Source organism: Brachyhypopomus gauderio, chromosome 4, assembly GCF_052324685.1.
Source record: "Brachyhypopomus gauderio isolate BG-103 chromosome 4, BGAUD_0.2, whole genome shotgun sequence".
Taxonomy (NCBI): domain Eukaryota; kingdom Metazoa; phylum Chordata; class Actinopteri; order Gymnotiformes; family Hypopomidae; genus Brachyhypopomus; species Brachyhypopomus gauderio.
Genome location: NC_135214.1, coordinates 14,092,270 through 14,104,489, shown reverse-complemented (window position 1 = coordinate 14,104,489; position 12,220 = coordinate 14,092,270). Strand labels below are relative to the sequence as shown.

At 49.2% G+C, this 12,220-nt stretch overlaps 1 protein-coding gene across 6 annotated transcripts in view; it reads right to left on the bottom strand.

Annotated features, from left to right (window-relative positions):
• adarb1b (adenosine deaminase RNA specific B1b) overlaps positions 1–12,220 on the bottom strand; it is a 91,480-nt gene that overhangs the window by 6,713 nt on the left and 72,547 nt on the right. For all 6 annotated transcript variants that reach the window (XR_013130421.1, XM_077002457.1, XM_077002459.1 and 3 more), the window contains 6 exons: positions 8,484–8,558; positions 3,834–4,774; positions 2,065–2,179; positions 1,743–1,911; positions 1,482–1,633; positions 610–778 (listed from right to left, as the gene is read on the bottom strand). Coding sequence is in view for 5 of the 6 variants with exons in the window: in XM_077002455.1 (XP_076858570.1) it covers positions 610–778; positions 1,482–1,633; positions 1,743–1,911; positions 2,065–2,179; positions 3,834–4,774; positions 8,484–8,558 (1,621 nt within the window). In the remaining variant the exon portion in view is untranslated. The remainder of the gene's footprint in view (positions 1–609; positions 779–1,481; positions 1,634–1,742; positions 1,912–2,064; positions 2,180–3,833; positions 4,775–8,483; positions 8,559–12,220) is intronic.

Here is a 12,220-nt window from a genome sequence, read left to right as displayed (position 1 = left end):
CGCACCAACAGGGGGCACAAGAGCACCTTGAGAAATGGTGCAATGGAAGTGATGAAAAGCCCCGACCCATCCTTCAGGTTCTAATGGATGTCCTCCCTCAGGCCGCGCTTACATAAGAGCGCAATGGGTCCGTGGCGGACAGAAAACCGCAGTCATTACCGGCGCCTGTTCTGCTCTTTATGACAGGGGCATAATGGGCTAAATGGGAGATAGTGCCGGAGTGATGTGGCTAAGGGGACAGTGACAGGGGCTGCCCGCGTGAAGGTAAACAGATAACCGGGAGCGAGGGGACCTCTCGTCAGCCGTGACAGCACCCGCCGCCTCCGACGTCTCCTTATCTCCCCGCTCTCCGGTGTGAGCTGCAGGGGCGGACAGGCACCTCACCCGCCGACGGCAGCGAGCTCCGCAAGCGCGGCCCCCTCCCCCGAGGGAAGGACGGCCTGTCACCGTGCAGCAGCGTGTGTTTCTCTTTACACACGCAGTCCTCACACCCCTGAAACTTGTTTGGTAGGAACATAACGGACTTTCGTTCACGATTCGGTTTTTTTTTTTCGAGCCTCAGTTAGGTCGCGAGCGCGTGTTCCCTCTTCCCGACGGCGCGCGCGGTACCTGGCGATCTTGTCGCTGCAGGACATGGTGAGGAGCCTCTCTCCCTGCAGGACGCCGTCCCACGTCTGGATAGTGTTGCTGGAGCGCACGGGGATGGTGCCCTCGCCCGACTCGATCTTCGTCCTCAGCTGCCCCCGGGCTTTCCTGTTCGGGTGTCGGTCTCCCTGGTCTGCCCGTCGAGGGAAGAGAAATCCGCTCATAATTCTGTCAGAACGTCATTTACGGGAAGCCACGCAGGAAACTGTGCTGTTCGTCTGCAGCTTTCCCGACGATACACATCAGAGCAACAGTGCGTCGCACCACAGCGAGCAGTCGCACGCAGTGATTCAGGCATGACACTTCCAGAGCACAATTAATCAGACACGGAGCGGTGAGAGAGAGACAAAGCCTGCTAATTAAATAGACTGTTGAAATTTGTTTTCAAAACGAGGACAGTTAAACGAAACTCTAATTAAATAACACTGATCACAAGGGGAAAACATCATAAGCATAAATGAATTCAATTTAGGCCCTGATCATTAATTTCCAAACAAGGAGCTGAATAAGTCATTTTACAAAGCTGTCATCGCGTTAAAGGAAGATGAAAGAGATCAAACATTGGCATATTGGGTTTAACCTGTCTAATACAGAGTGACACACAGTCATTTTAACAATGAGTGAACACCCATGTTAGATTAGAGGCGGTTTATTTGAAATCATTCCATATAGAGTAGTGTGAACAGTGCTTCAAGACCACACAGGTTACTGAGCAACAAATCGCTTTTTTTCTTTAGCCCATCTGCAATGCGGAATCACAAAGTGTAGGATTTAACTTGAGGATTGTTTAGGACTGATGAGGTTTTAAAAGCGTGTCATCAAGCAAGGTGCCTTACCCTCGACGCCTGCCTCGTGCGGAGAGAAGATGCGTGCGTCTCCACAAGGCGACGTGCTGATGTACAGGTGGAACTGAACGTTGTCCTTTAGCCGGTAGCCATGTTTGTCGCACTGCATGAAAATGGACTTCTCATGGTCCTCCTTGTTGTTGCTATGAAGCAGACGAAACAAACTGAGATGTTACACGGTGAAAAGGACAGACTAACGGAACGTGTGTCCCCCCCCCCCCCCCCCCCCCTCCACACCGGGTGACCCCTGACCTCAGGAAGTGCTCCAGCTGCATGTAGAGGTAGCGCAGTAGCGAGCGGCGTGCGATGATCTCCGCGTGGCAGTCGTTCAGCGCCAGGCCGCGGTCGCTCATGTACTCCCCGTTGATACACTTGGTTCCCGTGGATACGCAGATCACCTGGGCCTCCTTCACGTCGGTGCCTGCGGAGGGAACGCCGGCGTGAGGCCGAGACGTCGAGAGAGCATCACGGCCGAGACGTGCTGGACCAGGTCCGGTCCACGCAGATGTTTACTGGGATGAGGACCAGTGCTCTTGCTCTTAACAGCAGGTTCTTTCACAAAGGCAAAGCCTACCTGTTGTCATGACAACCCCAGCCAGCACTTTCCGCCGTGCGTGTGGGGACGTGAAGTTGTCGGTTAGCTCGCTGAACTTGTCCACCACGAGACGCGAGACGGCATCGGCTAGAACCTGGACGAACACACAGCCAGTCAGACACCAAACCCCACACCCTGTAAAACCAGGTTATAGGCAGGGTTAATTGTGAGAGAAAGAAACTCTTAGCTTTTTGGTAAATGGAGCCCTTAGTTTCACCTGACAGGACTGAGGAATATCCTCTTAAATCTCACGTCACTTGCTTTGAGGCAAGTTTTCCCCCTGTTTGACAGTGTCTTTTTTCTCATATCCAATTCTCCTCTGCTAATATGGTGGAAAATGATTATGCCACAGAAAAGTCACTGGTTGAATGGACACAAATTAGAGACATTAGTCCAACATGTCCTCCCCCCAGTACTTTAGAACCACTCAGCGGCTAACGGTTAACGTGACTTTGAAACGCAAGACAGCAGATCTGCATTTGGTGCCGTAGAAGAAGAAGAAGAAGTCCTTCAGCAGTGAGGCCACGCCTTTAACACAACCACCAGGCTCACAGTTACCACCATTAAAAGGTTTCCATTCGTTTCCCCACCAAGAAGCAGGGGGCATGTTTCCAAACAGGTATTGACCCCCAATTCTCTGGCCAGCCATGTGACCGCAGAGAGTTAATTAACCGCATGGAGGCTGAATTTAGCCCAGACTCAAAGGACATGCTCAAAAAGGTGAAAAACTAAGTGGCCGTTTTCACTGCGATGGACCACCGTTTCACTGGAATCAACAGACGGCACGTCCTCCTAACAGCCTTTGTCTCAACCACCTTCCTGTGTAAAAAGCTGGACTGACAGCTTGGGAGGATAGGTGGGAGGGTCTGGGTGGAGCTGGGGGCGGGGCTAGGCAGTGTAGGGCGGAGCTGGGTGGGGGGTTAAGTTAACAGAGTGGTTCTTCCCTCGGTGCCAGTCAGTCAGGAGGGGGATAGAGTATCAGCGCCTGAGACAGCCGGCGTCCCTGACAGCGTGGGCTTCAGCACACGTAGCCTGCAGGTACACGTGACACGCTTCAGACGGAGATGGTAATTAAGATCGGCCCAGGCTCTGTCCATGGCCTTATCAGAAAGCAGGATTAACAATAGACTTAGGGGAGGTGTAAACAGACACGTTATCCAAAGAACACCATGGACTTCGATTCATTTAGCCACATGCCTTTTCTTTTTTTAACAAAGATGGGCAACAAGTTATGAAAGTATACTTAAGAATCAGTCCCAAAGATAAAGAACTTATCTTTGACAAGTCTTCTCAAACTCGGCATCATTAATCAAAGACTAAAGAGGAGTGAAAAATTGAATCCTCATTTTGTTGGATTAGTTAGCTAATCCCAAGTCCTCCCATATGGCTGCGGTGTAATAATCTGATCAGAGAGGAAGAGGATATAATACAGTTATTCAGGATACATTTAGTTCAACTTTTTCAAGAAAGTGAAGAGTCGGATAAAAAGTTTTGTGAATTTAATGTAAAATCAAAAGGAATATATAGTTTATAATGAATGTTTTCAAGCCTACATCCTCCAGCCTGTAAGTAGGCTCTTTAAATCATGACTATAGGTGATGCATCACTATGAATAAGTAATGTACGCATAAAAAAAATCTAGTATTTAAATCAAGCAGCCTCATTTCAATAGCATAATGAATATACTTCGCCAAAGGGTGCCACAGGACTGGGCCGGGGCTGGGGGATTGTGGGTAGGGGGCTGGTACCTGTGGCAGGTGCAGTTGCAGGCCCTCTCTGGGAATGGGCTGGCGTGATGGTGTCTGGTCCAACTGCATGTTGAAGAGTGCGGAGAGGGCAGCCTGTGCCGCCCGGGCCTTGGCCAGCTTCTTATTCCTGCCCGAGCCCTCGAAGGTCTGCGAGTCCACCGTCACGGACATGACGAAGTTCTTGGCGTGACTCTCGCCGCTCTCCGACACGAACTCGTACTTGAGGCCGGGCCGCAGCTCGTTCAAGATCATCACGGGGTTCTTGCCGCCCGAGGACGAGCCGAAGGCGGCGGGCGGGGACAGGGGCGTCTGCGTCAGGCTGTTGCCGCCCACCGTGGGCGCGGCCGGCGCCGGGATGGGGTACTCCCCCAGCGGGTTCAACGAGCCATTCCCGTTGGAGCCCATGTAGAATGGGTCCTCGGGCGGCGCCGGCGTCTCGAAACCATTAAACAGCATGTCGGGGAAGTCGGCCTGGTCCGAGGTGAAGTCGGTGTTGACGGTGAGCGTGCGGCCCATGGCCAGGTGCGCCTCCGAGGCGTTGGGGAACTGAACGAAGGAGCGCAGGGCCTTCTCGGCCGCGTTCAGCTTGGCCTTCTTCTTGGTGGGGCCCGAGCCCTCGAACAGCTGCCCGTTCACCTCCACGGTCATGACGAAGACGGGCGCGTGGACGGGCCCCGTCTGCGAGAGCAGCTTGTACTGCAGGCCCGGTTTGATCTCGTTCAGCTGCATCAGGGCGTTCTTGGGCAGAACCGGCCCGGGAGTTTTCTTGCGTTTCTTGGGCCTGAACTTGGGGTGCGCGTGACCGTTATTGCCCTCCTCCAGGGGGCGCTTGCGCCCCGCCCCTGCACTGCCATTGGGGAGCTGCTCGGGCGTGCCCGCCCCCTCTTTGGAGGAGACGTTGTCCAGGTTACGGTTTTCCTTGACGTCGGTGCTGCAGGAACCTGCGATGCCCAGAAAGAGTAACTTACAACGCCCTCGTTGCAGGATCTTGTAAATGTAAAATTTATAGATTCCTTTATCTCTCTTTGTAATTGAACATGTGATGTGTCTTCTTTTTTAAAGCAAGTTTAGGAATACAGGTAGAGTTACTTTTTTATTGAATAATTACAGAGACAGAACCTACAAGAATTAATCACTGTCCCAGAGAGTTTAAGTTAAGAAGATAATTAACAGTTTTGCAAAATTACTACTAAATTTGAACTATAACTGTACATGCTTACTTAGTTTACACCACTGTAAGAAACAGAATAGCTTTGAAATAATCTAACCCTGAAACTGATGCATGTCTCTCAACAGAAGATCCCTTCTGTGAAAGTGATGCAGATTCAGACCAGTGCAGTGTGTGTGTGATGTGGTGTGTAAGTGTGGAGGAGCTCCACACAGGTTAAGGTGTGGTGTTGGACCAGAACATGGAACACATCATCATGTCCAATTGACAAAGTCGATGGAACTTTGGCTAAATTTTCATTTATAACATCCTGCAACAAAAGCTCGCTAGGTTACTCCTTTCGGTGCTTAGGGGAGAGAGAAGATCTGGTGAAAAAGAGGAGACGACCGGGAATGACCAAGAATGACCGGGAATGACCAAGAATGACCGGGAATGACTGGGAATAACGGGGAATGGGGGAGGAGGAGGGGGGGGGGTGTTCAGGGTTCGGGGGGGGGGGGTGCTGAGAGACTACAGTAGGACTGCATGAAGGCGGGAGCCAAATTGTTCAAAAAGAAGGAAAGAGGAAAAAAGAAAGATAAAACAGAGCACACAAAGCAGCACTTTGACAAAGCCCGTCTCTCCGGGCGCATGCACGGACCCGTGCACAAGCACACGTGTTTTCTGAATGGATTTCACCTCATCAAACTGTGTAGAATGTGACATGCATGTCTGTGGGGTAAATCAAGCCTCTCTTATTGGCATGTATAGGTAGCAGACGACATCTGCATGGTGCAGTAAAACTGGAGCAGATGCACAGGAATAAACCCCCTAAACCCTACAGCACTAATGACTGGAGAGACGACTCTGAGCCCGGAGCATTCCCAACACTGAACCTTCCGATTCTCAGAAGCAACCCACATTTGCTATAAACAGTAAAACCTGTGCACTTTAAAAATGGAGGCTGTATCTGAGAACCAGCAAGAAAACTTCTCAGAGTTCTCAAAATCAGAGGTGCATCTGGATGTGAGGGAAAGAGACCGAACAAGAAAACTGCATTTATAAACCAAGTGGTAAAGAAACTGGAAGTGAAAGATTTAGCGTAATAATTTCAACTCTGAACAACAGAGGGGAGAACTGAGATGCACAGCACCTGGACTGAAGCCTCACTCTGTGGAAGAGAAGAGAAACGAGGTGCCATGCTGATCTCAGCTATATGTGTTATTTTCACGCAGGCTGCCATCTTTAAACACTTAAAATACAGAAATGAAGACTGGGACTTGTCTCTGTCACTCGAGTCTCCTCATTGTCTCTCACTCGAGTCTCCATATTGTCTCTCTCACTCAAGTCTCCATATTGTCTCTCTCACTCAAGTCTCCATATTGTCTCTCTCACTCAAGTCTCTATATTGTCTCTCTTGATGACTCCCTCACTGTCTCACTATCACACCCAGTAGCAGCCCTGGATGTAGATCAGGGTGGATACACACCCACACCCACACACACACACCCACACCCACACACACACAGCAGCAGCAGCAGAGCCCCGTGTCACACAGATCTGATCCTGGTCCTTCCATGCTTCTGCTGAGGGACCAAAGTTGCACTTAAAATCTTCACAGGCAAATTGTAAAGAACAACATGCACTTAAATTAACTTCTCTGCATCACTTAACTAGTTCAAAATCCTGCAAATAATGACATGATTAACATATGAAACACAGATTTCTCTTGTAACTTTTCTCCTTTAGAAAAAGGGTAGAGAGAGAGAGAGAGAGAGAAATTAAACGTAAAGCAATAAAAAAGGTGGATACAGTTCTGAACACCACAGCCCCTATAGTTGAATCCAACATTCCGATTTGACACAGTAAAGCTACTATACTGAATATAGGAAACGAATCAGGAGACCGGTCTGAAATGCAAGGGAATATATCAACGCTGCTTATCGGCAGGAGATCTAAATAAGAAACTGCCGCCTATGATTTGAGCTGGGAAGTAATGACCTTGCCTTGTATTGTGGGCAGGACGAGGCCTGTAAGTGACGGGACAATGAGGAGCTCTGTTCAGGGCTGCTCATCAACTCCTGCACACGCTCTCATTCAAGGCCCCGCCCGACACGAACGGCCGCCTGACCGGCTCTGAAAGAACGTCGTCTATACCCCGAGCTTCCCTGATGGAAACTTCCCAAATATCAATTAACTGCGATTGTAGCTGGAGCACTCGTGAGAAGGCCTGCCTGGTGGGTGATAGGGCTACGATGTTCTCCAAAGTCCGCGAGATATGGGGAGGGCTGAATATTTCATTAATTGGACAATTGGGCCGTGCCAGCAGCTCGCCACCCCCCCCCGCCCTGTTACAAAGCCCTCGCCATCCAGGACTGGACAGACTGGATAGACTGGTTAGACAAAATTCTGAATTCAGAAAAAGCCTGGTAGGGATCGATGGTCCTCATGTGGCCTGACTGAGAGTGTTGGGAGCTCAAACTGGGAGAGCACACAGGAGACAGTGTGCGGGGGAAGTTGGGTGACAGGTCGGAATGTGTGGGGCATAACGTCTGGGGGGGGGTGCGTCATGGTGGCTTTAAATGTCAGAGGAGCAACAAGTATGTGAAACATGTATGAATCTCGTTGTGTATTGTGGGACTGTGTGGGTGTGTAAACAGGTGTGATATGGGTGTCTCGTTTGTCAGGCTGACTATGTGTATTCATCAGTGTGTGCAAAGTCATTCATTAATGCACATCTAGGTGTGTTTTGGGCAATATTAATAATATAATACATTTAAATCTCTAACCCTAACCCTAAAATCTCCCACTTACCCTGCTCCTGCAATCTCTGACCACCTTTATATTCCAGCTGCATTTTAATGGCATCCGATTTCAGACTGTAGCCATCTTTTGCCATGTTAAGTCTGCCACTCACCCACAAGCCCATCTATTACAGTGCCGGCCTGAACGTCACTGCTGATGGGGTATCATTCTCAACACAGAAGTGACGCTGCCACAGCAGTGTGTGTTGAAGTGTGTGTGTGTGACTCTTACATACCTCAGTCAACAATGCCCTACCGGTAGTGCGTATTAACAAGGGAGAACAGGCCAGGGATGTGGTGGCTAAGACAAGCCGAATGCTACGACCTCTACGCACACAGAAGGGTGATCATTGGTGTCTAATTCATTTGGAGGAGAGTGTAAATGTTTTAGGTGGTAGACTACATATGAGTGTGGTGGTGTATGTATTACATACTGTAAATGTAGAGGTGCAGACCTGTGTGTGTGTGTGTGTGTGTGTGTGTGTGTGTGTGTGTGTTTGGGGGGGGGGTGTGCATAAGGCAGTAAAGGTGTGGATTTTTGTGCAAGGGAGTATATGAGTGTGGTTTATTGGAGTGTGTGTGTGTGTAAGAGGGCTTAGGTGTGCATTTTTGTGTAAAGGAGTATACGAGTGTGGGTTATTGGAGTGTGTGTGTGTGTGTGTGTGTGTGTGTGTTTTACTGGAGCGTACAGACACTCACTCATGTTCTCCTCCTCGTCCACGTCCATGGTGAAGGTGTTCTGTTGCGTGCTAGCCTGCCACACACCCGCTCCACCTGAAACACACCAGAGGGGGAGGGATTATTATTACTATTAATATTAACATTATTATCATTATAGAGATAATGATGGACGTAATAATGGTAACAGGGGTATTGCTGTATTATTATTGGTGTTTTTTCTATTATTGGTAGTGGTATTGTTGTTGTATCTTTTGTTTAATGTTAAAGCTTTTGCAATACAAAAATGAATACTGGTCATGCCAATAAAGCACCATTGAACTGAAACTGAGAGAGTGACTGTGTGCTTGTGAGAGTGAGACAGGGAGAGTGACTGTGTGCTTGTGAGAGAGACGAGGAGAGTGACTGTGTGCTTGTGAGAGTGAGACAGGGAGAGTGACTGTGTGCTTGTGAGTGAGACGGAGAGTGACTGTGTGCTTGTGAGTGAGACGAGGAGAGTGACTGTGTGCTTGTGAGAGTGAGACAGAGAGAGTGACTGTGTGCTTGTGAGAGTGAGACGAGGATAGTGACTGTGTTTGTGAGAGTGAGACGAGGATAGTGACTATGTGTTTGTGAGAGTGAGACGGAGAGTGACTATGTGTTTGTGAGAGTGAGACGGAGAGTGACTAGAGTGAGAAGGGGAGGGGAGAGTGACAGTTGATAAAGTGTTTGGGGGGGGGGAGCAGGCTGATGCTCCCAGAGGAGACAGAAACATGAAAACATGTCACAAATAACAGATGTCACAGAATTCCACCATTTCACACACACAGGGAGGGAGGGAGGGGGAGAGAGAGAGAGAGAGAGAGAGAGAGAGAGAGAGAGAGAGAGAGAGAGAGAGAAAGGGACAATGTTAAAGCACCATGAGAGACAAAGAGGAGAAAAAAAAGAGAGAAATGGGCCTGTGTGTGTGTGTGTGTGTGTGTATGTGTGTATGTGTGTGTGTATGTGTGTGTATGTGTGTGTGTGTGTGTGTGTGTGTGTGTGTGTGTGTGTGTGTGTGTGTGTGTGTGTGTGTGTGTTGCGTCTTCTACAGTCAGTGCATAAATATTCAGCAGTGGAATGACTCTTGGGGGGTGGGTGCGCTGGTAGTGTCTGCTGACAGGTCGTAATAGCGTGAGCAGTGTATTGTGACTTTAATATCCATTCGATTAGACCTCATTTTCAGCTGCCTTGCAGGAAAAAATACAGAAAAACAGCTACTGACATCCACAGGCTTTTAGTCACCAACCATTCTGATTCTGTATCATCCAAGGCAACAACAGCAAAAATACACAACACACAGCAAACACCCAGAGGACAGCCTCACTCCTTCCCTAGAGGAGGAGAAAGGTGTGTGTGTGTGTGTGTGTGTGTGTGTTAAAAGCTGAAATGATGTGTTATTTATTTCTGCATGTGTGTTACTTTTCTAACACAGTTTCATGTTTGTGTGTTCCAGCATTAATGGTTATTGTCATGTCTCTGTAAATCACCAAGACTTTCATGGATAATAAAACCCTTCTGGATTCTTTTCCCTTTATTAAACAAGGACAGATATTAAAACTGTATTGGGTGCCAGAGTTATGGGTTCGGTACTCCCCCTCCACCTCGACTTCTGGATCCAATCCTGACGAGTCAGTAACAGTCCTGGGGCTTCAACGGAGAAGCAAAAGAAAGAAAAAAGCAGCCATGTTTATGGCTCTTGGACGTAAGGACAAGTGGGATGGGGGGTGTGGACATTAAAGCCAGAGCGTTAATACCAGTCCAGCTCAGAGTCGCATCTCTGCCCTCAGCCTCTGAGCCAATCAGGCTGCAGGTCGCAAGGGCACCGCTGCTCCTCACGGGCCACGTGTCAAGGAGAGAGCAAGGGTGCCAGCAGCTGGTTCTCCAAAAGGTTGAGAACACGCACACACATAGACACACACACACACACACACACACACACACCACTTGGTCTCCGGCAGGCGACGTAGGGAAGTGTCAGAATGTGAAAACCGGCCAGCAGTAAATATGGGTGTCCAGATGGGAAAGGGGCGGGGTCTCAATGGGAAAGGGGCTCACGTGGGGTCGAGAGAGAGAGAGAGAGAGAGAGAGAGAGAGGTCTGCAGGGGTCTGGAGGGGCCCACTCGGCCCACCGCTCCCACCACAGACTCCCACCACCACACACATAATTCTTCACAGCTGACACTTTCTTAAGCTAAACTAAATGGCCTAATTAATCTGGCCTAATGGTGGTTGACAGCAAATATGGCACCACAATTATTACCCTATTAAAGATTAATATTCCACAGCGAAGTTGAAGTGTGGAGTGGGGAGGCCTGTTTTAGGTTTGGGGTGGTTGTTCATGACTGACTCAAGGCAAACACAAAGGCGGCATTATACGGTGCCTCTGCACCTTCCCCATCTCTCCACACCTCTCCACACCTCTCCCCACACCTCTTCCACACCCCACACCCGTCTCCACTTCTCCACACCCCTCTCCACCTCTCTCCCCACCTCTCTCTCCACCTCTCCCTCGCTCTGCTTCACTGTGCTGTAATGAAGGGAGATGCAGGCGTGGAGATGCTGCTCGTTCTGTGCCTGTCGCCTTTGATTTGGGCTCCTCTGCCATTCGCGTTCAGCCCATGAATCCATAAGCAGCAAGATCCACTCTAATCTGAGAGCGAGAGATGAGCGAGAGATGAGCGAGAGATGAGCAAGAGAGGCGCGGGAGAGACCGGTGGCTTCTCAACCATGCTCGCTGGCCATGACCCATGGAACAGAAGGACTCTGCCTTTGTGGTCGTAGCAGATGAGGGTGTGGAGAGCTCCCTCACTAGAACAGTGGCGCCCTCTGGAGGGCAGGGGGATTACTGACAACCGTGACCTGGCCATCTCAGCAGCACTGGATGATCTGGGTGAGTAAGCATGGCCTTTTAGTGTTAGCACAGCTGTGCTACACACACACACACACACACACACACTCCAGCTATGGCTACGGTCATCCTATGCATCCTACACACACACACACACACACACACACACACACACACACACATGTCCAAGCTTGCAGATAACATCTCATCCCAGTCTGACTGTTTACAGGAGGATTACTGGATCAGACAAAGTGGATTTCGGAATAATCTGGATGAAACAGAAATAAAGGAGAAATGGAAGAAAGACAAAGACAAAGCTGATGATAATAAATGTGCGTATGTGGGTGGAGAGGGGGATGGGGTGGAGTAAGGGAGAGAGAGACAGGTAGATAGGGACGTGGAGAGAGAGAGACAGGGAGGTGGAGAGAAAGACAGGGAGATAGGGAGGGGGAGAGAGAGAAAGGGAGAGAGAGACAGGTAGTTAGGGACAGGGAGAGAGAGACAGGGTCCACACAACAGAGTCCACATACTACACAACTGTCCCAACAACACATATCCGCTTGTCTATAAAGTTGCACAACAGGTTGTACACACTAAAACACTTGAGAAGAGTTGCTCATATACAACATCCATTCATCCATTCATTTAAGTTTTTTAATTTTAATCAAGAGAGTCTGTTACTGTCTAGGTTACTGTCCAGATAAGTGCTATTAAGGAACAAATTTAAAAGTATTATGTATTATTCAGTAAAAATAAAAGAACTTAGGAAAAAGACCTGGGAGGCTCTTAACTTCTGGCACAAAGAACAAAGCGGAAGTCAAGACTTCCAAGGCTGACACTTTTACGATGCTGACATTTTCAGCAGTTGCTCTGAGGCTGATCAAACACA